This window comes from Scomber japonicus, chromosome 5, assembly GCF_027409825.1.
Source record: "Scomber japonicus isolate fScoJap1 chromosome 5, fScoJap1.pri, whole genome shotgun sequence".
NCBI classification, from domain to species: domain Eukaryota; kingdom Metazoa; phylum Chordata; class Actinopteri; order Scombriformes; family Scombridae; genus Scomber; species Scomber japonicus.
The window spans coordinates 20,482,598-20,508,726 of record NC_070582.1 but is presented as its reverse complement, the minus strand read 5'-3'; the positions used below and the strand labels follow the sequence as shown (position 1 = coordinate 20,508,726).

The 26,129-nt window shown below is 40.4% G+C and overlaps 2 protein-coding genes across 2 annotated transcripts in view; one reads left to right on the top strand and one right to left on the bottom strand.

The window, feature by feature from the left end:
* Positions 1–905, top strand: part of wwox (WW domain containing oxidoreductase) — a 130,398-nt gene extending 129,493 nt beyond the window's left edge. Inside the window, exon 9 of the mRNA XM_053318774.1 lies at positions 693–905. Within this exon, the coding sequence (XP_053174749.1) occupies positions 693–884 (192 nt within the window). The 3' untranslated portion in view covers positions 885–905. The remainder of the gene's footprint in view (positions 1–692) is intronic.
* Positions 906–947: 42 nt separating this feature from the next.
* LOC128358478 (transcription factor Maf) overlaps positions 948–26,129 on the bottom strand; it is a 45,126-nt gene continuing 19,944 nt past the window's right edge. Inside the window, exon 3 of the mRNA XM_053318775.1 lies at positions 948–2,123. The gene's annotated coding sequence lies outside the window, so the exon portion shown is untranslated. The remainder of the gene's footprint in view (positions 2,124–26,129) is intronic.

Genomic DNA, 26,129 nt, shown 5'->3' with positions numbered 1-26,129 from the left:
AGATACAGAATTGTTCTTGCATCATTTACAATACTTATTCTCAACTTTGAAGGCCTGGCTGAGCCCATATACATACACATGTGAAAATATACATATTCATAACCATGGCATTAAAACCAGTTCTTTTACAATATACATAAAAGCTGCGGTTTCCCTGGTGATTCCCATCCAAACAGGAGCTGGTATAATTTTCTTGTCCATGATCTCACCTTCTCCACTTTGAGTCTATACATCTGTAGCATTCTCATGGTCCCATATAGCCAGAGGTCCTGTACACACCAAGTAGAGAAATAAATAAATAAATATATGTATATAAATATATGTACAGTAAGGGGTTATGCTGTTCCCATGGTAATATGACCCAGTCATCATGGGCTGCAGGGAGAGGAGAGACAGCGTGTAGAGTCTTTTTTTCTGTCTCTTTAACCGTGTGTGTTTGTCTGTGTGTGTATGTGTGTTTGTATGTGTGTGTGTCTGTGTGTGTGAGTGTGAGTGTGTGTGTGTGTGTCTCACAGAGGACATACTGAGGTCGGTCCTCTCTCCTTTTCTCTGGACAGGACAAGTCCTAATGTCTGTGTGTCAGTAGATGAGTTCTCCGTATTTTGTCTCCTCCTGCAGGCTGACGCTGTCTCGTCGTCTCATTATTTGCCCGCTAAGCTCATGTCTTCTTCTGTGTGTTTCTCTGTCCACAGCAACAAGGTGCAGCCACCACGGTGTACTGTGCCATAGCTCCAGAGCTGGAGGGGTTAGGCGGCATGTACTTCAACAACTGCTTCCGCTGCCTACCGTCCATCCAGGCCCAGGACCAGAGCAGCGCTGCCAGGCTGTGGGAGCTGAGCGAGCACCTGGTTGCAGAGAGGCCCGCAGGCATACAGGCCCTCTGATGGACGGAGGAGCAGGAGGAGGAGGAGGGAGAGGAGGAGGGGCAAGGGGACTAGCCAAACAGGAATCAAAGAAAAAGGATGTTGGTTCACGGTGATATCCAGTTAGGTATAAACAATATAAAGTAACTGTATTCTGACTGCACTATATAAGAAAGCTGCCAAACCACGGAAGTCCATCTGGATATGTCACGTCACTAAGGGGATCTAAAACACACTACATACACAGTACAGGAGGGGTTTTCATATACACTCTATTGAATTAATCAAAGTTTGAGTTGTGTTCAGCACTGCTGCGGTAGTTTACAATGGGAGCAGGGGGGACGTGAGAAGATATGGGATGGATTCAGGGATCTCTGTTAGTCTCTGTAGACTGTTGTAACTCAGCGTATCTCCAGTTTTTTGCATTTTGTGACTGTCTAGTTAAAAGAGTTCAAAGAAGCAAATAACCTGTCTTGCTAACAGCACAGGAACATCTAATGGGCATACACTCTATGGCATATGCATTTGATTCCAGTAATAGTGCACTATATGGCAACTTTTGTGTCTTCCCAATTAATGTTTGTTTATTCAGCATCCTGTCGTCTAGTTCTATGTAGATGTTGATGTTTCCTATTGAGATACAGAAAGTCTTGGTTAATCATTGTGCTAAATCTTTTTGGGCATAGAAGAAATAAGGAGTAATGGGCATGTGACACTCATGGATATATAAACACACTAGAGGTGTGATTCTTATGACTATATACATTATTCTGCAATAGTTGTATTTCTTATCAATGTCCCTATCTGTTTTCTGTACAATATTTACAACATCCTGATTTCTGGGCATGTGCTAAAGGGGTGTGGACATCATATTTTTTTTCTGTTTTTCTATTTGACTCAACCTACGTAATAATAATCTACACTCTGGTATATCTTAATTACAATTTGGAGGTATTTATGGGATGATCCATTTCCATTTGCATAGCAAGTACAGATGGTGGAGGATCTTATTTCTGGAGTCCAGAATCTTTAATTTCTTTGTTTCTTCCCTTGTTGATGTTTAACCAGAAGAATGTGAGTGATTTCCGTCTCCTGTTATTTTTCTTATCGTCTTCTATTTAATATTTAACAGTGGCTCTGAGTTTGCTGTGGATTGGTTGCCGTGAAGCCGTTGTCGGGACGATTTTGAGACATTGTGCTTTATGGCAGTCTGGTGCCGTAGGTTGCTCTTGAAACATCAGCATTCCAGGGTCTTGATATCTGTGAAATAAAAACAAACAAGAGAGAACATTCAATAAAATTGTCTTTTACAGTAATGTGTGTGATATTCTTATTCTTTTAGACACAGAAAGGGGAGGTCCATTCATTTGCAGGCCATTAGGGGGAGATATTTGTGTAGGGAGTTGCTCTCTGCAACTGCAACTCTGACTAAATAGGACTGTTTCTAAAGGAGAAAAAATACCATGTGTGCACTAACATATCATGAACAAGTCACATTCTCTTTGATGATATATTTATAAAATAATTACATTTGGTCATGTTCTTTATGTCTGAGAAAGTATTCAGGTGCTTGTGTGCAGAGGACAGATCAACCAACTAATCCCAAAGACGGCCAGCACTCTCACACATGGATCATCTTATTGTATCAGTCCGCCAATTAGAAAATAACTTTGTTGTTCTATTTAATGTCTGACTTATACCAGAATCTGACCCTTTTCCTCATTATATTGTCTTTCTCTTCTACCTCCATGTCTGTTTTTTGTGTCCCTCCAATGCAGACAGACTCACATGAACACACAAACTCTCCTTCAGTCAGAAACATGCTGTGCCTTTACACAGCCGTGGCCGGCGCAGAAACTGATACCAGAGTCCTGCCCTGTTTTAATCTGTACTGTACCCAGAGTACAGGTGTCTTATCACTGTCCTTTCACAGCACAGGACATACCTGGAACAGAGATACAGCATAACACTGCAAGAGCAATCTGTGTCTCACATGTACCCAGCCAGGAATTGAATGAAAAAATAAGTATTTTATAAAACTGCCCAGAGTGTCTTTTTTTTTTGATAACAACAAATAGTCCCTTAAAGTAGTGACCCCTAAAGAAACTACAGGCATCTATTAAATACTGAATCATTCCACTGTTACCTCACTAAACAGGAATAAGCAGGGAAGTTTAGTTACACTATTTCCACTATGTGAGAAATATCAGTGATAATAAATGGTTCCTCCGGACGCTGTCCATGGTGCTGATCAGGCTCTGAGTCATTCAGGGGAAGATTAGGCACACATGACAATTCTTTGGCTTGGTAATCAATTATAGCGCATATTTCCACCGTGTGTGTTCAGCCTGCAGGTTGCTGAGCTTTGAAACAAGCCGCCGTGCAAGAAAGCACTGTCCACTTTTCTAATGGGTGTGTGCCTGGTTCAGCTTTCAACAGCCGTATTGGCAAGTGAGGGTTTAGCATGCTCAGTTTACCTTCACTGCTGTTGGAGCCCAGCAAGTTATTTAGTTCTTGTCTTCTTATTCTTGTACTTTATTGGCCTCCTGTGTGCCTGTGCCATTATTTAACTTTCTAAAAGACAATTTCCTGCCTCATCTTCTCTCAACTTGATATTGAAATAATATGGTTTGATTCAAAGGAATTATAGTTCAAATAACCTGATAATATGGTTATTTTATCGCAGAGTCACACAACCTACTTCTGTAATGATCCTAAAGGGAGTTATTCCACAACTGAGACTTATGTGATGTTTTACTCTTCTCGTCCACTGCCCTACTGAAGAAGGAAGTCTCAAAATGGGAATAAAATAACTACAAGAATCATGTAAACTGTTCCTGACTGCACTTCTGGAAACTGACACTAATGATGAAGGCTGCATGGTGGAGACTAACAAATCTTTCCTTTCATTTAAGATCTTCTTTCAAAGTGTTACCTGGTCATTCCACAAGCAGTGCATTTGACACATACACACTTAAATGCATGGAGCCTTTAATTCTGTCACTTGTGAGCATTAGACATCACCATGCTTAGCTAAGCTTAGAGGTTTAGCTCATCAATGACAACTCTATGTAAGCTCTTTTCCTATAGAATACAGACAGTGTTTGAGGCAGCCTTCGATTGGAGGGGCGGACTCAAGACACAAAGGAGAATCTTCAGGAGAACAACAAACAACCGGACGTCTGTGCGGCCGTGGACTGCAGTGGCCAATCCATGGGTGTGTGCCTGAGTGAAGAGGGAGGGTCCTGCCTGGCTTTCATACAAAGTCCTATTGATCAGGCTCTATCGGAATCATCTGATAGCTAATCAATAAGCTACACTTCCTCTCAGCAAGCAAGGGAGGAGAGAAGCACGGCTCTCTCAAAAGGAGGACCTTGATCCTTTGACCCCACAGTAAAGGCCCTGCAAACACACACACACACACACACACACTTTCTCTTTCTGTCACTTTCCATTTCTCTGTCTCTTTATCTCCCTTGTAATAACAGTACACAACAATATGATAACCAAACACCTGTGTAAATCAAATAACCAATATATATTTGAATGTTATTTTAATAAGTTGGATTTACAGTTGATTTTTTTCCCTTCACTGAGTTTATTTCAATTTGGGCCATAATTGTTTACGACTGACCGTTTCATTTTCCATTATTGTTTTTATTTCTTCTTGTGATTAATTTCACCTCTCAAAGAATAATTATGAGAGGATTGATTTGATTATGCCTTTGTTCTACTCCTATTGGCTCCATTGACTGAGGGAATGCCATGTTGCCATTTCAGGCGGATATATTTAATGATCACAATCAATGTTAAAGCTCTCTCTAGACTCAACTAACTCAATAAATATCTGCCAGGAGGAAATTTACCATCTAACTACAGCAAGCAATAAAATCCTGCTCCCTGTTCGCCTCCCTCCCCCTGCTCTCTTTCCATCTCTCTCTTTTGAGGATGATATTGTGATTAAAACTGTTGATCAATTTTCATAAAGTCCTGCTGGAGAGTCGATGAGGATATTATTTCCTTTCAATATCTGCACATGTGCTTTGCTTGCAAACTGCTTTTTTGGAAGACATTTTTATAATCATAGCAGGCAAAAGAAAAATTAGCTGATCATTCTCCCAGACTCCTTTATATTTAATTAGTGCGTTTTAATAAAAAAGACGTCTTCTTGCCAAAAAAGAAAAAAAATCTTTTGTTCAGGGCTATGAAACCATTCTATATTATTTCCAGTCTGCTGTTTGTGTGTGTGTGTGTGTGCGCGTGTGTGTATGTGTGTAGTTTAGAGGTAAACAGTACAGCGGGGCTGTCCCGTTGTGCTGTGCCGGATGCATTTCTGTCTAAGATGCACTAAAATAGACTTACGTTTGGCACGCAATTAAAACAACACACTGCTCTCACACACACACACACACACACACACACACACACACACACACACACACACACACACAGTCAAATAAGATGTGCAGTGTGTGGTCTGTGTGTGGAATGAGGTATAGCATTTTAAGTCGATTTTTTTCTTTGCAATTGATGAAAGGTGTGTAGTATGAGGATGTTGGAGTTGTTGGCACATACTACAAACTACACATTTTTTCTCCGTGGCAATGCTTTCGGTCTTTCATATATTCTTTCATAAAGAGTCTTAGAAGCAGCATTAATAACATTTGGATCCAGATAGCTGTGATTCACTGAGCCTGTTCACAATCAAATGCACTTATTTCCCCCTGTAGATCTGCTTGTGCAATCTATAACTTTCTTTTTTTTTTATTGAAGTCTCAACACAGCACCTTTGAGGAAATCCTTCCAGCCCCAAATCCCCAGTGTGTCCTCACCATTCGACAGCATGACCTTGTAAACCCTGAGTTATTTTACTCACCCATTGTGTGAGAATAGAAAGAAAAGAGAGAGTGAGAGAAGGAGGGACACGGGGGGTTGAGAAAAAGAGCTCCTGCCTGTCACAGCTTTCAAACACAAAGAAAAATGAGCACTTGGGCTGAAGTACAATGATTAGCCCCTGTCTACAGATTCATCACACTATAGAGCGGGAGGGAGGGGGGGGGGGTGGTAGAGGAGGAGCGAAAGGTGGAGTGGAGGAAGGTAGAAAAAAGCTGTATAGGTATGAGCTGAGTAGTATAGAAGATGGAAAGACAATGAGGAGAAAAAAACAGAGGAAATAGAAAATAGGGCTGTTAGAGTGTGAGGGAAAGCTGAGCGCGTGCCAGGCGGGGTGTAAGGTGAAGCATGCAAAGCTGCCGCAGAGTTAGGAGAAAAGAGGGGGAGGGAGGTTTTAGGGAAATAAAAGGTGAGGGGAAAGAGTGAGGAAAAGAGAAAGAGCAAAGCAGAGGCAAAGGAAGGTAAAATGAAATAAGAGGATTTGTCAGGCCAGTGGTTGGTGGCAGTAATAAAGCCTGCTAATCTGAGGGAGAACGCTTGGCTGCTCACACACTGACTCTCTTGACGCCCCACTTTACCACCGGGCCAAGCCAAGGTCACACACACACACACACACACACGACCATGCCAGTCCAAACACACACACACACACGTGCACACACACAAGTGCGTCTGTTTCCCACCTGAGCGTCTTTCCTCTTCTGGCGTCACTGCTGACCTCTTTCCTCAACACACACACACACACACACACACACACACACAGCTTGTTTCTCTGCATCACTGTTGTTACGCATCATCTTCACCAAACACCCCCTTCAGCCATGTTGATTTTGAAATCTAATTTTTCTCTGTTTCTTAACTGGCTCCGCCATGTGAATCAATACCTATCAAAACCATTACATAAATTCATCTGTCACAAGCAGATAGTAGAGTGGGGATGTAATGTGTCTGGTTAAGGCCACCATAGGTGAAAGGAGATATGCTCTCTGTGTGTGTGTCTGTGTGTGTGTGTGTGTGTGTGCGTTCTCAGAGGACAGCGAGTGTCATTTTGTGTGACCAGGTGTGTCGGGCGGAGAGAAAGGTTGTTATTGAGCTCTGGTAAATGACGCATAACCTGGTGCACCGCGTACTTAGCCTGGGACAGTCAGTTGGCGTGTGTGTATGTGTGTAGTCGTAGGCATGTCTGTATGATGTCTTGAAGACTGCAAATCTCAAATGAGGAGGCACAATTGAGGCACTTGGCTGTATGAGCTACTTTGTGTGTGTTGTGTTTGCATGGCTGTGAGTTAGATAACAATCCATAAAACAAGAGCTAAATACTGGTGCAGACATGATTCATAAGATTTGGTACAGATATCATGTAAATACTAAACATTAATGTTTATCATATAAATTTTAAATTCTTTTTTACTATTTTAGAAAAGAAACATGTTTCTCTCATATGTTAAATTATGTCTGACTTCATATAAAATTGTATAAAATAGGCAAATTTGTGATTCATATTAAGAACTATTTCATCAAAAAAATAAGTTAACAAGATCATCAGTCTCCTCACACACTTAGACAGTTTTTATACTCTGTGCTACAAACACATTTCAGTCAGTATAAAAAAAGAGTTTCGTACCAGCTCTACACACACTCATACATGCTCAAATACATGTACTGCGTTAACACACACACCGTATTTCGAAAAAAAATATGGGTCTTAACACTGACTAATAACACAAGTATAACTAGGAGGGAGAGAGAAGTGTCGAATGCCCTGTCTCAAACTGGAACTATGACGTTCTTTTTTGCACCAGTTTCTTGTCGCTTTATTAGTTGTTACCCCCATCATCTTCCAGTGTTGTCATTGGCACTTTCAAACATCACTTTGCTGACAGCAGACACTGTGATTGATGGTGCAATACAGATTTAGATGTCATGCTGAAATAGCACAATAACCTGCGTGCAGATAATCACCTCATTGAGAAACGCTCCGGCCTCTCTCCACTCACAATTACTATTGTGTATTTGATCATATAACCACTCTCCAACAATGCACTTAATGGGCTTATTGGCAGCAGACCAGAACTTGCTTGTAAATAAGCCTGATGGTGTTTGATTCTAATAAATTAGGCTCATATATGCAAACACGGTAAAATCATAACAATATCCAAATGTGTGTAGGCAGAGGTGGGGTGGTGACAGGTGGAGATTTATGCTGCTACCAATTGGCCAGCCTCATCATTCACTCAGCTATCTTCAACTTTTTTTATTTGTTTAATTTCCAAATGTGATTGCTCCACTCTAGCTCATGCTGATAAATGCAAAGGATCATGGGTAGAGGAGGCCATGATTAATACGCATAATTTTTCAACTGGACCGATCCAAAAAAAAGGGAATGTGCTAAGAGCTCTAAGGGGGAATAAAAGCAATTTCTCCTGGGACATGATGTAACCGAGTACTATAAGGTAAATAAATTTAAATAAACATTTTCTCTGTCTCTTTCCTTAATTGGTGCTGTTTGGGTGAAAAGCCTTTTAACCAAATAAAAAGCAAAAGCAAAACACACAATGCTGACCTCATAGCTTCATGCTTGCATATTTTCCCTCGTTACCATTCTTTGAGATAAAAACCCCCCATGTGGGCACTGAAGGTTACATACAAATATTTTCTGTCTGTCTTTTTATGTTCTTATTTATTCCTTCTGTCAACCTTTATTTATACATGTGGTCTTCTTCTGTGGTTCTTTACTGTTGTTTGAAGGAAAATAAAGGCAGAAGTTCAACATAAAAAATTCAATTAGACAGTAAAACATACAAAATGAAACATGATGTAAAAAGTAAAGAGCAAAAAAAATTAATTTAACCAGCAATAAATTTAATGAGCAATAAATAAATTACAAGCATATGGGATAAAAGACCAATGAACTTCAATATGAAACTGCCAGTACTACCAGTAACAACAACAACAACAACAACTTGGATATCTGAAGATTCCTGAAGATATAATATTTTTTATGAGGTATCATTGAGAAAGACTTGTTTGCAATTATGGAAGAAAGGAAATGTGTGTGTTCACAGGAAGAGAGTCAGTGTGTGTGTGTGTGTGTGTGTGTGTGTGTGTGTGTGTGTGTGTGTGTGTATTATAAATGGAAGGAAGAAGAGTCACCTCTCAAAAACACACTCACATACCTACGAGATTAATTACAAGTACCGTGAATCACTGTGCAATTAATTAACTCATCCTTAGTAATGAGACTGCGTGCTTACGTGAGTGTAATTGTATGTGTGTGTGTGAACTGTGCACACTGTGTGTCACACAGACAGCCCCTCCATCTCTCCACCTCTCGCCCTGTCCCCTCTCTAATTGCTTCCCTCTCTATTAAAATGCAGTCTGCTGTGACATCACTCAACCCCCTGTTAGAGGAGGCCAGGACACGGGCTAATCACACACACACACACACACACACACACACACACACACACACACACACACACACACACACACACACACACACACATACACACACACACTAAGACACAGTTTATTTTACACAGCACAAATTGTTTGGATTTGGTATGTTGAGAGAAAACTTGAAAGTGAAGCAGGGAGTGAGATGAGTCTCGGCAGGAAACAACAGTGGCCTTAATGACGCATTAAACTTGTGGTGTCATCCTCAGGAAGTCACTGAGTTTGTGTATGTGTTACTGGAAACACTGACCGAACTGTATATGAGTCCGTATACACCGTTGTGTGTTGAAGCCGCCTGGACAATAATTGTTATTGGCTTTCAAGGGGAATGATATTATAGCAAAATTACCATATTATGTTAAGATTTTATGTTTTTTTTTTCCAGCTTAAATTATTTGTAATTAGAAATGAACTAAATTAATGATTCAAGTTTTTTCTAATGTAATGCACAACAGTTATTATTGTTTCTATTTGATCTTATTTCTATTTACTATCTTTTATATGAACATCAGAATCAGTCTGTTCATCGCAAACTGATGAAATGCATCCTGGCATACACATAAGTAAAAACACAGAACACTGTTAATAAACATGTAAAAAGGTATAATATCTTAATCAAATATAGACATTAATGTCTTAATTAACAAAAACTGAAATAAAGTGAATTAACCATTGTCATAACAGAACAATATTTGTATTGATATGGAGATATTGACTTCATATTTCCATATTACCAAGGTAAATATTCTTTTCAGGATGCATTGATGTTTGGTACTTTGTACTTTATATGGTGTGAGTACACAGACACATATGGGGTGTGATTTTTAGCTATTTTTCTTTTCTGATTCATCCGAATTCGAGATGAAAAACATGACATAAACCAGCAAGTAGTACCTAATGCCCCCTCCCTTCTGTCTTTCCCCTCATTCTCTCTCACTCAGAGCTAATCTGATTGGTGCATAAATCATGCTGACATCAGCATGGGTGGAAGTTGGCCTACTCCTACACATGCACAGACACACATACACGCACACACACAGAGACTGAGGCTCCTCGGTGAGGTGAGAGCAGCGGCGTGCTCCACGGTGATCATGAGGACAGTGGATAACAGATCTCTCTTTTATCATTCCCTGACTTTCCCTGACATTTAAAAAGCCATTAACACCACTGAGATTCACTCTCGTGTACATTTCATATGGAAGCAACCCCCCCACCCCCACACACTCACACATACAGACACACATATGCTTGCTTGCCACTCACTCACAGTGGCTTCTACACACACGTGTGTGTGGGAATGATCCCAGCGATAACGCAAAGCCCAAATGACACAGACAGAGCAGTGAATTATACCTTAATAAGCTCTTAACACTGGCCCTCCTTTTCTGTAAGATTAAAGAAAAGAGATCCAGCCCACTGGTAGTATATTTTAATAGTGGCAAGACCCAGCAAGTGATAGGCTTATTGATCTCTTGTTGAAATCAATGACGTTTTGGGGCATTGATATCCTTGATCAGAATGCAGTCCCACCCCTTCTTTCCCCCATGCTGACAATGTACAGTAAGTGGCTGTAGTCTTGGAGTGACTGCCTTTGTGAATGGTAATTATCCACCAATTCAGCCATATATACATGAGTATAGTGTAAACACTAACAACATAATAGTATTTACTGCTGAGCACTGTATTAATTTATGGCCCATTATTGTAAAGCCCATCATTACAATGCGAGGGAGCATTTATTGTAATCAGAGGACTGATAGAGAATGGAAACATTGCTAATGTATGTAGTGTACTCACACACAGTCTGCCTGACAAAACTGTACAGTAGCTAATGTGGTGAATGACATACGGCCTCACTCTTTGTTGTTAGTATTTATTAGCAGTGAGCAGAGGCCTGAGTGCGAATCAGCTATCGACTAATTATATTCCATTGTGTCTGCGCGGAAAACAAGAAGCAGACATGCTCCGCACTGATACAATGGTCACCCCACCACTTAATCTGGAGGATGTTAAAAAACTGAAACTAAGAGTACGGCTGTGCTGGGCCTGCAGTATGACTCATGAATAGCCATGATATACAGCAGGTACAGATATTGAGCTCAGTAATTTAAATGCATGTTATTGTAATTCTGCAGATGGCAGAAGCACTTTTGGTGATTATGGATTGGACCTTTTTAAACTCCTCTGATGACAATACTAAATCTTATGGCCCTGAGGGCATACAGAGACATTTAAAAGACAGGAGAGACAGGAGCATGTTTGCATTTGGAACAGGAAAAAAAGAGGACAGACAAAGTCAGATAGGGTTTTAGGGCTTGGTTGACTCTTGGTTTCAGGCAGGGGTCATGGGTGTGAAAAAGAAATAACTGGCATATTCAAAGATAAAAGGGGCAAAAAATTACATGAGGGATTAGATCTCTTCTGAAATATTCAGAAGAGATCTAATGTCAAGGAGAGAGGCAGAAATACTTTACTTCTGAGCAGAGAGAAAGGTTTAATACCTTTAAAACATTTTTTGTATTTTTTATACTGAGAAGGTGTGCCTCCTCCTAAGAAGGTGTTGCAGAATGAATGTGTCTTTTTTAGGACAGCTAAGGTTTGGAGCGTGCATGCATTGGAAACAACATCCAGAGGTGTGGGTGCACACGATCCTGCAGTCATAGATGACTGTAAAATTGAGCAGGTAGGCGCCTACAAATATTTGGGAGTGATGATGGATAATCAACTTAAATGGAACGAGCATGTTGACTTTCTGTGTGGCAAATTAGCCCAAAAGACTACATTTCCTCAGCTGACTCAGATTGTTTGGTGTGAGTAGTAAAATGATGTTAACATTTTACAATGCCATCCTAGGTAGCCTGATCAGATGCGGCTTAGCATCTTGTTTTGGCTCCCTCACTATTCAAAGCAAATCTAAGATAGGAAAATGGTAAAAGCTGCCATGAAAATGATCGGAACCAAAATCTATATGTCCCTTCAAACAAACTTCGAGGAAATGGTAATCAAACAATCTTATCGTATCTTGAACGATACCTCACATATTCTGTTTCCAGAATATGTACTCCTACCCCCAGGAAGGAGATATGGAGCCTGTAGGTACAAAACTAACCGTTGCTCTTCTTAATAAACACCCTGCCAAATTTCAATCTTAATCTAATTATTTATTTAATTAACTTGGAACACTTGCACTTTATCCTTTGTAAAAACTTGGTCTCTGCCCTTCTATTCTTGTATAAATCGGTTCCAGCACTTTTAATCTATGTGCAATATTTCTTATTAGGTTTTAGTGCAATAAAACCACAGAAACCACAGAAACCACAGTAATGTGTAGACTGTCGAAGTTCCTGTATGTCACTTGTGTCGTATGTAAATTTAATGTGATTGGAGCCACTATACACCTTTGTCCAACAGCCTGTTGTTCTCATTCTGATTCTGATTCTGAACAGTTGGATTCTGAGGAAATACTTTACTGGGGGAAAGAGAGGAAAAGGAGGATATGGTGGAGGATCTAAACAAAGAAAGTCCTATTCTCTCTATCATCCCATATGAAGGTCTGCTCAGCTGAAGATATGGCACTGACAGAGTTTGACTTTCTCTTAGCTGCACTTTTAATGCTGTAGGCCAAACAGCCTGCGACTCTAGATAGTAGGTATACTTACTCCTATCTGTTTTCATCATGTGTGAGAAAGTTTGGCATTAACTCACATCTCCGTTATTATAATTTCAACTCACGCTGATATGCGGCTGCGTTTATCTTCGTTCATGAGCATAATGAGCTCAAAGACTGAAGATGCTCCCTAGAGTGATGCGTTGTTTATCATTCCTTCTCCACTTGAGTTCTATTTTGTCTATCATCCTCCTCTGTGCATCACTTTGTATTCAGTGCAGTGTTATACAGTAGTGTCTGGTCTCTGTTGTGCTGTGTTGCAGAGGAGTGTAATGCACTGGGTCTCACCCCGTGTCCATCACTCTGCCTGCTGTAAGTCAGGCAGGCAGCCAGACAACCTCCCACCAGAGAGAAATAGATGAATGGTGGGATTTGGAAGGGGAAGTACAACAAGAAGGGGAGGGCTGGTGGTGGGGGGGGGGGGGGGCAGTGTGACTCAGGGTGTTGATGCTACGTCAAAAGTGTATTTGAAAATTGTTTGGAGGAAGGAAGGGGAGGAAAAGGAGAGAGAAAGAGGAGTGTTACAAAGATATAATCATGAATGGTGATGAGAGAGGAGGAGTGAGTAAGCAGGTTAGAGATTGAGAGAGACCTAGTGAGTTATGGGGAAGGTAGAGTGAGTGAGATGGTGGAGAGAGAGAGAGAGAGAGAGGGAGAGAGAGAGAGAGAGAGAGAGAGAGAGAGAGAGAGGGAAGCGAGACAGACAGGATGAGTTATAGACCCAGAAAGGAAGAGAGAGCTTTCACACATGGAGACAGCCTGGTGATTTAGGGCTAAAGGACACTGAGACAAGCTCTGCTGTGAAAGGTGATAGACCTAAAGAGTAGTAACAGATCCTCTGCAACACTACAGCGCAGACTGTGTCAGCATTGGAGCATCTGTGCCTCCTCTCTTATCTTATCTACGCAAGCATTCATGCACTACATGTTATGAAGACAAGAGCATAACGAGAGCACTTTACTATTCGACAGAGACACTTTCGAATGAAAGCAGTAAGCACATGTTTATCTTTTTCAAGATGATATGATAATGCACGCACACACACACACACACACACACACACACACACACACACACACACACACAAAACAAAAAATATAAAATATAAACTGTACTGCATGCCACTAAAAAACAACAAGTACTGCAACAGAAGAGGTTATTTGTTGTTGCCTGTAAAATGACCCATATGTGAGAGTTTTACAATCTGATTCTCCATTGACAGGACACCTTCTTGATTTCATATTATAGTCATAAAGAAATGTTATGGTTAAGGTTTGGACAAATTTAAGAAGCAGGGTCAGGATTGTGGTCATGCTTAAAATTAACTTAAAATTGACTTTTGTTAAGAAGCAAGAATCAAACAATAGTCTCCAGTGCTAATGTCACGTTTTGCATAGTGCTTTAACAAAGTGGTGCTACATCCGTATTTGCTTCAAAGAGACAACAGTCTTCTTCAGGTAAATGTTAAAATAGGTTGCTTAAAGCTGTACCTGCAAGAGTTGACCTGAGAATTAGTCCATTGACTGCATTTTTTTCAAAGCTTCAACCCCAAAATGAAAAATAAAAAACAAAACTAGTCACAGCATCAAACAATAAAATTAAACTGGCCAAATCAAAGTCAGTGTAGGACTGGAGGAAGAATAAGGAGCATATCTTTTATCGTGTGACTGAAGTTCCATGCTATAGTCACGTTATCTCACATGAGCTACGACAACTGAGCAACTCCATCTGCTGAGGAAGACCTTGATACACGATTGAACATCCAGAAAAAAAAAGCTAAAGTTGGTCTTAAGTTAAGATTTTTTCATAGTTATGAGGACTGACTCAAAATGCAGCTTGAGGATTTGCCAGAGCACATGTAACCCCACTGGCCTCGCACTAACACTGTTTGTCTATAAACACCGTTACAGTTGAGTAAACCAGTTATATACATATATATATATATATATATATATATATATATATATATCAGTGTGTGTGTGTGTTGGTACAGAGACAGCTCTTTCATAGCTGCAGGTATTTGTATGGCAGTGTGGTCGTGTCCATATTTGGGCCGGTGTGAGGCGGTCACTGATCCATCTGACCTTCTGGCTCATTTGCATGCGCCAGCCCCCCCTGACTGAGAGATGCCATGACCTTTATTAGCTAATTAAGAAACATAACAGAAATAAACCTGACAGAATGGGAGTAGACATACACACACACACATACACACACACACGCACACACTCTCAGCGTGGTTGCCGACAGAATGAGGATGGGGAGGAAAGGGAGCAGACTGGGCAGACTGGAGAAAAAAAAGAGACATGAGCTGAGAGAAATTTGGCATTCATCAAATGGAAACAACCACAGCTACACGTCCACGTACAACTGTGTGTGTATTCTATATAACAGCGAGTCCTCTTGGAAGAAGCGTTACCACACACACTCTTAATCGTTACATTCGCGAGCAGACATTCAAGCATTATAGTATTATAGAAGTAGTTTCTCTTAATCACATGCTGAGCTCCTTTAAATCTCTGTGTGCTGGAATAAGAGAAGCAAATCTCTCTGTCTCTGCTGTCTGCTGCCACTTAAATGTAGTCGGCCTCTTGTTCTCTCCTCCCTCTCCCACTAAGGACTCATAATAAGCTGCTAGACCCCTCAGGCTATAGTAGGAGGAGAGGTGTGTGTGTGGCTGTATGTGTGGCTGCTTGTGTGTGTGTGTGTGTGTGTGTGTGTGTGTGTTTTCGATCCACCACACCACACAGTGGCACAGCAGCAAGATAAGCACACAGACAACTACAGTATGCACACATACCTGCAAATTTCTGTACACATTTGCAGTGACAAAAAAACACAGTTACACATTCAATTAAATACACACAACACAAGCACACACAGACGCACAAATTGGGGGTGTTATCTCCAAAACCTCCCAGTGTTCATTCTGTGTTAATCTGAGCAGTAATCTGCAGAGTGGGCCGATTATCATCTGACAAGCACCATTTTGAGGTTTGTAGGATTACGCAATCAACTTCCCTCCTACAGTACATTGCATAGCTGAAGATACAATGGAAACATACGCACGCACGCACGCGCACACACACACACACACACACACACACACACACACACACACACACACACACACACACACACACACACACACACACACACACACACACTTTTCGTTGACACTACTAAAATAGTGAGAGGCTAACATACTTTATTTTTATGTGCAGTTTTCATGATATTTAAATTTTTTGAAATGTACCTTAATTTTTTTTCTGGCAACTTTCACAAAACATTCCATAACACACTAAAAATAATGCAATGTATGACAAACATAACATTAAAAACAAATGGCTGTACTGGATTTAAAGTTTCTGAAGGATGCTTTTTTAAATGAACATATAAACACAGATATAAGACAACAAAAACTCCTTTTCACACCACTACATCAAATAATAGAGAAGACAATCATCAAAAACACATTATTAATTTTAAAACACCCACATGTTTCCATGACACGTTCAGAGAATATGAGCGAGATCAAGGCAGGCAGGTGAGTGAATGAGAGAAACTGAGAAACATGAATGGGATGGTGGAAAAAACAGAGAGAATGAAAGCTGTGACCTCTTAGTGCTAGAGTGTGTCAGTCTGTCTCTGTCACAATGACAGGTCTGCAACAGTGGGGAACCCCTAACAGAAAGCAGCTCTGTCCACATGGTCCTGCACACAAGGGCTTCACAGGCTGACAGACAGAGCCAAGGGCTGTCCTGTCCATAGCATATCACGGTGCAGTCTGTAGTGAAGTCCCACAGTCTAAATGTTTATCTAAGTGCCGCAGACCACCGTCATGTTTTTTTCACCTATGTACATAGTAAACATTTTAATAGAGAAGAAGTGATGATACATTATGACGACCTGCAGTGGCTCCGAAAAATCTAAAAATGAAAGTTTAAATGCTTGTATTCAGTTTGAGAAATTTGATGACTGATTGCTCTTGAGACGTGAATGTAACAGATGTACTGTGTTGTGACATCAAAGCAAGAAAGCACAACAAATTTTCCTGTTTCAGTTTGTCATACTGAGATATCTCTCTGGAAACATGTAAGAGGCTAACTTATTTATTTTTGGTAGTGGGTTTCAAACTGGTGGGGAGAGCAAGTTGATTGCATAGCCCTCAAATCAGCAGGAGAAAGTGGAGTGAAACTAGTCAAGACAATTGACTTATCACACATGCTGTAGGTGTCACTGATGACATTAATAATTGCTGCGTTGTGTTGTGAAAACAGCTGGAACTGAACTGTTGTTACTCTTATTGGATGCACCTGTGCTTTCCCTGCTATGACAAGTCAAAATGTCTACTGTGAAAAAAGTCTGTGAATGCGATTAATTTGAGAATGATAAAGAAAGTAAAGCTATTAAGATTTATTCAGAAGGCAAAACACATTACAAAGCTACTACTAACACAAAAAGTTGAGGAACCACTCTGTTAAATAGAAATGCACAAAATTTTGATCCCAGGGTCATTGCAGTAACACATGTATGATGTATGGTCTTACTCATTTATTTGATCTATTTTAGACACTGTATGTCTTCTCCTTCCTGCTGCATATTCTCCTTTGTGTCCCCATTTATCTGTCTATGTGGGCTTTCTTTGCCTTTCTGTTTGTATTTGCCACTCCGGCTCTGTAGCGTGATGGCTGAGGCTGTGATTTTTATCCTCCCAACATTCCAGTAAATACTCAAACAAAACGCAGCGCACTCCGAGGAGCCTCAGGCCAGGGCAATCAATCAGGGAGAAACAACACAGAGATCAGGCTGTTTCTGCTCCATAAAACAGCCTTCAGAACAGCAGCAGCCATTCAGTGTCTGGGATGTAGAAATAATACTCTCTTGCTTTCTCTCTCTGTGTATTTCTGCCATCCTCCCTTTCAATCACTACATCAAAAACTGTCACAAATCCTGCGGTGAGAGCTGTAAACACTATTTGTGATGGCGCGTCTTCTTTACTATATAATTTACCCAGCTGGTTGTCAGCACAACCAGTTGAGTGTTTCTCAAGAAAACCTGGTGGTGGATGAAAGGCAATAAATCTGTAACAACTCCAAACCAACACAAGAGCTTGAATCCTAAACGCGGGTAATGCAATAGAAAGTCAGCAGAGTGTTTTCTTTACTTACAGGCTATAGGATCAGGGATAATGTTGTATAAATATTTGATGGTTTCCTAGCAGGGTCTTATATAGCTGAGAGGGTGCAGCATTAAGCTTGATGATCAAGTAGAACTTCAAGGCATGCTTTCACACACATAAACACAGATACACATGCACACACAAACATATTCAAACAGAAATCAGGTACGGTCAGTGCAAACACACACTCACGCAGGCACAAACCTACACACATAGGCAGCACAGTCTGTCTGTCTGTCTGTCTGCCTGTCTGTCTGTCTGTCTGTCTGTCTGCCAGTCTGTCTGTCTGTCTGTCTGTCTGTCTGTCTGTCTGCCTGTCTGTCTGTCTGCCTGTACTGCATTGGGTTTCACTTTCTGTGTGCTTGGTTTACAGATGTTGATCATGTCTCGCTGAGTTTGCAGTTAAAAGACAGATTCTTTACATCTTTGAGACTGCTACCACTCTCACACAGCAACTCACACTTTGATAGGAACTGCAGAAAAGCTTTGACGCTCTGCTGCAAACATTAGAAAGCCAGTGTAGAGTTTTGTTCTACAACACAAGTGAAGCCAAAATGAGTTAGCAGAAACATGACTAACATATGTCTCAAATATCATTATGTATTTCCTTTTCATATTACGGATTAGGACTGTGTTAAATTGCTGAGCTGATAGCTGCCCCCTCTACACCCCTAGAAGAAAGTCCCAAATTTTCTCCGTCTTGCAAGTGTGAAATGTCAGCCGGTGTATAATCTTACAGCAATCAACCCCTACTGAGAGCAGAGAGACAAAGAGTGTTTTTCTCCTTCAGAGCCATATGCAGATGGCAGCTGATGTATTATATTAACCTTTGCTATTCTGACTCCTGTCTATACTATCCCTGCTCACACACATACACACACATACACACACACACACCTTTTCTCACACACACACACACACACACATGTATGGCATACTAATCATATTGATCCACCTTTAGAGAGACAAGCCTGTCTTTTTTTTCTCCCTCCTGGTCAAAATCTCTGTTTGAGTTGTTAGGAAAAGAATTGCAATATTTTATAAAGGAAGTCAAGATATATTATAAGTGTGAATAACATTTCCTGAGCAACCCAAAGTGAGTAAACTTGCCATGTGTGCAGTATATTTTATACAAATTAATATGATAAATATCAGAGCTCAATTTTTTTCTTTGCTTTAGATTGCTTGTCAGTGGTAGCTTTTTTATTTTAGACAAATGGGCTCCTTGGTTTTTAATGTCACTCCTCTCTTTGTCTACTGAATCGTCAGTTTTAGCGAGAGAAAAAAAAAAGAGCAGAGGGAGGATGAGAGAGGAGGCAAAGTATAAAAACAAATTGGCACAGAGGGATGAGAGTGAGATATCAAAAGACTGGATGGTGAGGGATGAATGAAATAGAGTATCAGACGTACTGTGGTCTCTGAGGTCAGGGTCTATATCACTCTGTGCTTCTGAAACAACAACCACCACAACAAGCGCTGGGGAACCAACCAATCTGGGCTACTGCATTGTTCAGTGTCTGCTGAAGAAAACAGCTCAGTCCCTCCATTCCTCTCTCTCTCTTTCTTACACACATACACACACATACACACACACATGCAATCACTCCTCACTGTTCATATCTGGAGAGAGAGAATAGAGCGTGTTCCTTATTGTCCCCTTAGTGGTGATGTGGGGGTGTGTGTTAGGGCTTGATTGTTACTGGTTTACATAAGGGTATTAAACTCTAGCATAGCCCTATCTATCTGAGCCAGGCAGATATATTTGTGTTGTGCTTCCTTTATGCATTTGTTATTTCCAAAGAGGATTGGGATGCACCAGTGGAAGAGAGGATAGATAGCCTGCTGATATTACCCTCTTCCTCTTTCCTTCGCTTCTTCCTTTTTCCTCTAAAAACCAAACTCTTGTGTGTTTGCGAGTGTGTAAATGTGCATCACTATCTGTGTGTGTGTGTGTGTGTGTGTGTGTGTGTGTGTGTGTGTGTGTGTGTGTGTGTGTGTGTATTGCATCCAGAAACAAAAGCGGGTAATTAATTAAAGAGAAGTGCACTTTGGCACCATTGTCCTGTTCAACAACTGTAACAGCATTCAGCAAAACATCATTCAGTGATATTACTTGTAATAATAGCTGTTGTTTCAATTTGAAATAGTCTAAAACTGGGCATTTATTAGCATTATTGTGTAGAGGCATTTGGGTAAACATCATGTGCAGACAAATATTTACTGTCTATTCAAAAGTCAATCAAGTACATAGCTATATGTGTTTGTCAATTAAATACATCCCCACAAGCACTGTATTGTAATTACCTTCATGTAGTGGTACAGTTAAGAGTACTGTTTTCTTTAACGAGTAAAGGATTAACAGTTACTAATCAGAATAATGTCCTGTTACTGCCACATTTTGGGGTACATACTCCCAAGTAGATGTGTAGTATCTCTGTTTCTACTTCTTTTTGGAGTCCAATCAGAGGATGCATTCCACACATGTGCAGTAGATTGGCGTCTATTGATTGTAGCGTGGTGGTGCACCGACACAACACATTGGAGGTATGTGCATGTCCACACAGAGCCTATGCATATGCCCTCTGATGACGAAATTTACGTGCCGATACAGAAAGTAACATTGGCTTAAACTTGACATTAGAGCTGTGGAAGCGGAGAAGCAATTTACAAAAAAGGAGCCTTTTACTGTTGAGTATAATAATGACTTTTTAAAAGAGTATTATCTAATGAATAATTAATCATACTTTTAATTCTAGTACAAACCTCTAACTAATTGTACTTGTAATTGAGTTTCTACAATGTGGTTTACCATTTTCCATCACATACCATCACAGACATTTGGAGTTGTCCAAGCAGGAAAAGCACAGGTGTAAATAACAACATTAACAAAGTCTCCATTCATTTAATTGTCTCAGTGCAGTGTCAGTTAGTGAGCATGCACAATATCAGAGCCCTGGAACTGATTCATCTGAATGTGATTCACCACCATTAATGTCTGCTGTGAAAAGAGTCTGTTGCTATTTCAAGTATCTGGAATCTGGATACCTCTTCTATTATAGTTGAAATACAAATATAACCAAATTCACAAAGTTCAAATTTATTCTGTATTGCATATTTACTCTGCCCACCTCTGAGAAGACAGCAGTTATTTTGAGAATTCCCCAATCTGCATGTGTCTGTGCACTTCTGCAGGATCAGGCAGGAGAGGTTAAATCAAAGTGGAGTCAATAACTTCATCCCTCCCTCCTGGTCTGCTCTGCTGTGCTGCTGGGAACGCCTGCTGCTCGCTCTCTGGCTCGTGAAAGTGGAGGACAGGTTGGGGTTCAACACTTTCACAAACACTAAAGGAAGGAAGAGTCGTGCTGCTAATACAGAGAATGATCTAAGACTCTGGCACACACATATAGAGACACGCATTTATCCTCACACATGCACACGCACACACACACACACCAAGAGAGAGGCTTCCTCACTGTGTCTGGAAATGATAATGAGCTAAATTCTCTTTTCTCCCAACCAGTCCAGTCATGGCCACAGCCCCAGCTAAATCAATATCATCATCCATAATCTTTATTGTGGGATGAAACACAGCATAAATCAGCACAAAGCCTTTCACACATCTCTCTTTTTAGCTGCCTCCAATTGCTTCAGCACTCTCCTGAGCCAACAAGGCTTTCTTTTCAGTACAGAGAGATTCTCTCCTGGTGTCTCCAGCCTCTGCAGTACCTGCTCATGTATCATATCAGATATTTGTTTGGTGGTTTTTGTCTGTGTTCTGTCTGCATCAGGTGTGTAAGGTGAGCTGAGAGAGTAATGCGTCTATTTGTGAAGAATAGAATCGCCTTCTCGGCTTCTACCTGCAGGCGACTGCTGTTGTTAAATCTTCCATAGCATGGTATGAGTTTGAGCAGGACAGTGTGTGTGTGTGTGTGTGTGGTTGTGTGTATGTGTGTGTGTGTCTGTGTGTGTGTGTGTGTGAGTTGTTCTGCGTTTCGAAGTATGTGTGTGTCTTCCAGCTCGGCTCTCTTTGAGTGTGAGTAATGAGGTTTGGAGAAGAAAGCTTAGCCAAATCCTCTCATCAGTCTTCACTCCTTCAATACCCAATCAGCAGACTAATTCAATACCCAATCACAGAGCTAATAGCATCCAGCCAAGAGAGGGACCAATGAGAACTCAGCTAATGGACCTTGGGGAATAACTAGCTGGACAAAAAGTTAGTGCAAAAAGAAGGCAGAATTTCTTTCTTCCGTAAAGAAAATGTACTGTCTAACGATCTCAGTTTGGTTTCCAATCGCCCGCCACTGTAGCTGTGAAGCTGAGGAAAAATCTCTCATTAAACTGTTGAAGACACTTGTGTTTACTCAAGCATGTCAAAGCAATGAGTGTGATGTTGCAGCCAAATCAGCAGCTAAAATTAAAAACATGAAAGATATTTTAGTCATTTTCAGTATCTAAGTTTAGAGCTTGTTTTATTATAGAATTACAGCCTTGTTCCAGCATTATACTGCACGTAGCTCTATGACATTTAACATGCAAACGCATCCACATCTCCCTCACTCATTTTTCCCTCTGGAGCTGTGAACGGTGCACGGGCTCGCAGGAGTGTCCCAGCCATTGTAGTGTCACAAATCCCCCCTTCCTGACATGCACTGAATAAACTGTCACAGGCGTTATATAGTGTCTCCATAAAGCCTACCATCAAACAGTTACTACCTCCACAGCTTCAGTCCACTGCACCAACATCACAAACAAATCACACTGTGGTGCGTCCCGCTGTTTTCAGGTGAGTGTGTGTTTGTGTGTGTGATATACTGTAAAGTGGGCTGCATACATGACTGTGTTTTCTGATATGATCATACACCATATAACCCTCTATATCCTGCTCAGCTGCAATCCATACTGACCTCCCTTCCTCAACCTTCCTTCGCTAAAAGCTTTCCAATGAATTTCATGGCGCATATACAGTTTCCTGCTCTTCTGTTTTCTGTCGCTCCGCAGTTTTGTGCTTGATCATTAAAAGGGTGCATCAGCATTCATCACATGTTTTCTGGTAGTGTGATTCTATGGCTGGTTTAATCTAAGCTATGGCATCAGTCATAAAAAAACAAGAGACAGTGAAATCTACTTTAAGAGAAACACAGATGTGTGCACATTTCTGGGCCTGTTTTTGTTTTTCCTCTGTCTTGCAAACATAGAGAAAAAACATAGACATCAGGGCGTGCAGGTGGTCGGGTGGTTAGAGCACATGCCATATACGCAGCCGACCCAGGTTCGAATCCCGGCCGGAGGTCCTTTGCTGCATGTCACACCCCCCTCTCTCTCCCATGTTTCCTGTCTATCTACTGTTGAATAAAGGTGTCTATGCCAAAAAAAAATATATATATATATAGACATCACTTCAGGTCAGACTTTAAGTTTATCCTATATGAAACATTCTTTTTTAACATTATGTTTTAGTGACATCCCCCCTCACCTTTTTCACTGCCACACAACAACCATGGGAATCAAGAAGCAACTTCTTCTGTGCTATTATCCTTAATAAACCAGAGTAAAATGCAAAAGACTTGAATTTTGACTTGACTCAAAATGCAACATGTGGCTTTAAAAAGAAATAAGAAAGGAAATATTTTGGATACCCTCTACAGGAGCAGTAGAGAAGGCAGTTCCAGAGGTAGCGTGTACATCATGAAAACAAATTTTATCACAGAATAACCTTAACAGCCTTACAGGCATTGAACATCACACACTAATGATATACTGCACTGTACAGCAGCGTGAGAGCATGTGAGGAGGAAATTTCCCTTTAATCTTCTTCATGGCTACATCATCTTTTATTGGTGAACAAAGTGAATCCCAGCCTCAGCCCCGTAGAAATGACAATTGATTTGCAGGTTATTTCCTGCTTCCTGTGAGCTAATTGAAATAAAGTGGGACGGTAGACTCAGGCTCTGCAGCATCTATCAATACTGCAGTTGTACAGTACATACAACCTTGTGCCTTCTGCTGCACCTTAACCAGGCCCAAGCAATATGTGTTTTATTTGTTTAATCCTTACAGTGCTTCTGTTTTATATGTGTTCATAATGACTGTACGTAGGTAAGCAAAATAGGCCAAAATGTATGCATATGCGCTGAATGTGTGTCTGTACGTGTGCATTTTCTGTCATACAAGTAATTTTTCTCCTCCTAGCATATAATCAGAAACTGTAGTTTCAAGTGGTAGAGCACATTATTATCATTATATTATAAATGGGGGATTGTGCGTATTTGATTCCAAATCATCACATAAGAAGAAATTTTGACTTCAGAGATACTCCGATGTAAGCAACACACACAAATACACACAAATAGATACACGCGTACTGATTAGTGCATAATGCCTTTTCCCATTAATTTAAATTATGGTAAACATGCTATAGATAAATATACAATATCCAGCAGTGCACATCTGTCTAGGCATACTTACAGCAGGAGAGAGGGAAGGAAAACAACTCGTTGCTCATGTACGGAAGGCAACAGAGAAATAAGTGTTGACATGTGTGCATGCGTGTATGTGCAAGCTCAGGAGCTGCGTTTTATTTACTTATAATGTCCCAGCTGTCGTGAACAGCTGGATTTTCACACAGATTAAACTGGTGAGTGTATGGAATCAGATGTACAGTACAGTGTATTTGCTTTCAGATGAATCACTGGAGGATTTTATCCAAAACAAAGTCTTCACTGAACAATTCCTGACATTTAACATCCAGGCTGTAAAAAGACTATACAAGTAAACATATGTACATGACATTCATTTTGCAGATGTTTTTGCCCAGAAATGTACAATAAATTCAAATTTAAGATTTTATTTTTCATAAACTGTAAAAACATTGAGATGTTTTTTCTAAAATACACTTACATTGACAAAATATGGATTTCTCAAAATAAAATTTTAAATTATGTTTGGAGAAGCTAGTAAATTTAAAAAAAACTTTTTTATTCATCTTTAAATGTCTTCAAACAACAGTTCCTCTTTTTGCTGCTTTTCTTTCGAACCACTGTAACGATTTCAGCCAGTGTCTTCCAATGGTCTAATCAAACTCTCGTTAGACTGCGAGATACACTGAATCATCATTAAATCTATCTGCATATTACCTGTGCTGCTACAATTAGCTATGAATCTCATTTGAATCTCATTTAGATTCCTCCTATGAATCTCAATTAAACATAGAGATTCAAACAAACAGGCACTGCATTGGAAATGTGGAAATTTAGAAAGACATACACACACAAACATACACCTGCTGTTATCATTGCTGTTGTTTTAAATGCGTTCGGTTTAATTAATTTGTTTTGATACTCAAGACAAATCCTTTACAAATCCTCATGTGGTAATTAACAATTATCGTACATTTAATAAGCACACTGAGATAATTAAACAATTAGAGAGAAACAAGCTGTTTAAAGACTGAAGCAGTGCTTTGAACTAGTGTATATGCTTTAATTGTCTTTCAGTGGCTTCCAACTTCAATGAGCTAGCAGATCATAATAAATGTCCTCATTGCTTACAAATCAAACATCCTTCAAAGGAGAATTACAAACCAATAAATTATTACTTGTAGAAAAATATAAAACATAAGCTTCCAACGGTGCTGTAATAGCGAAACACAAACACACACATCCACACAACCCATTTCCCTTTCTCTCTGGTGTTATCACAGGGGCCAATTAGCGGGCCCCGGCTCTCTGCTCAGGCATGTGTCAGGGGACCTATAGGGAGCCCACGAGGCTGTGAGAGGCCTCAGGGTAGCAGGAGAATTATCACTCTTTTCATCTCTTCGTCTCTCACGCATCCTTGCATACACATATCCACTATCTGCTTGGAGCAAGCACATTCCCTTTCTTTCTTTCTTTCTTTCTTTCTCTCTCTCTCTCCTTCTCTCGTTTTCTTGCTGCACAGGCCTCCAGAACAGCGAACAAAGGACGATCTTGAACATTATAGTATGCAAATATATCAAACTAATATACTCAGGTAAGGCGGCAGAATTCGTCGAGGTTCAATAAACATATGCATAAGCCCCCCTTACAGA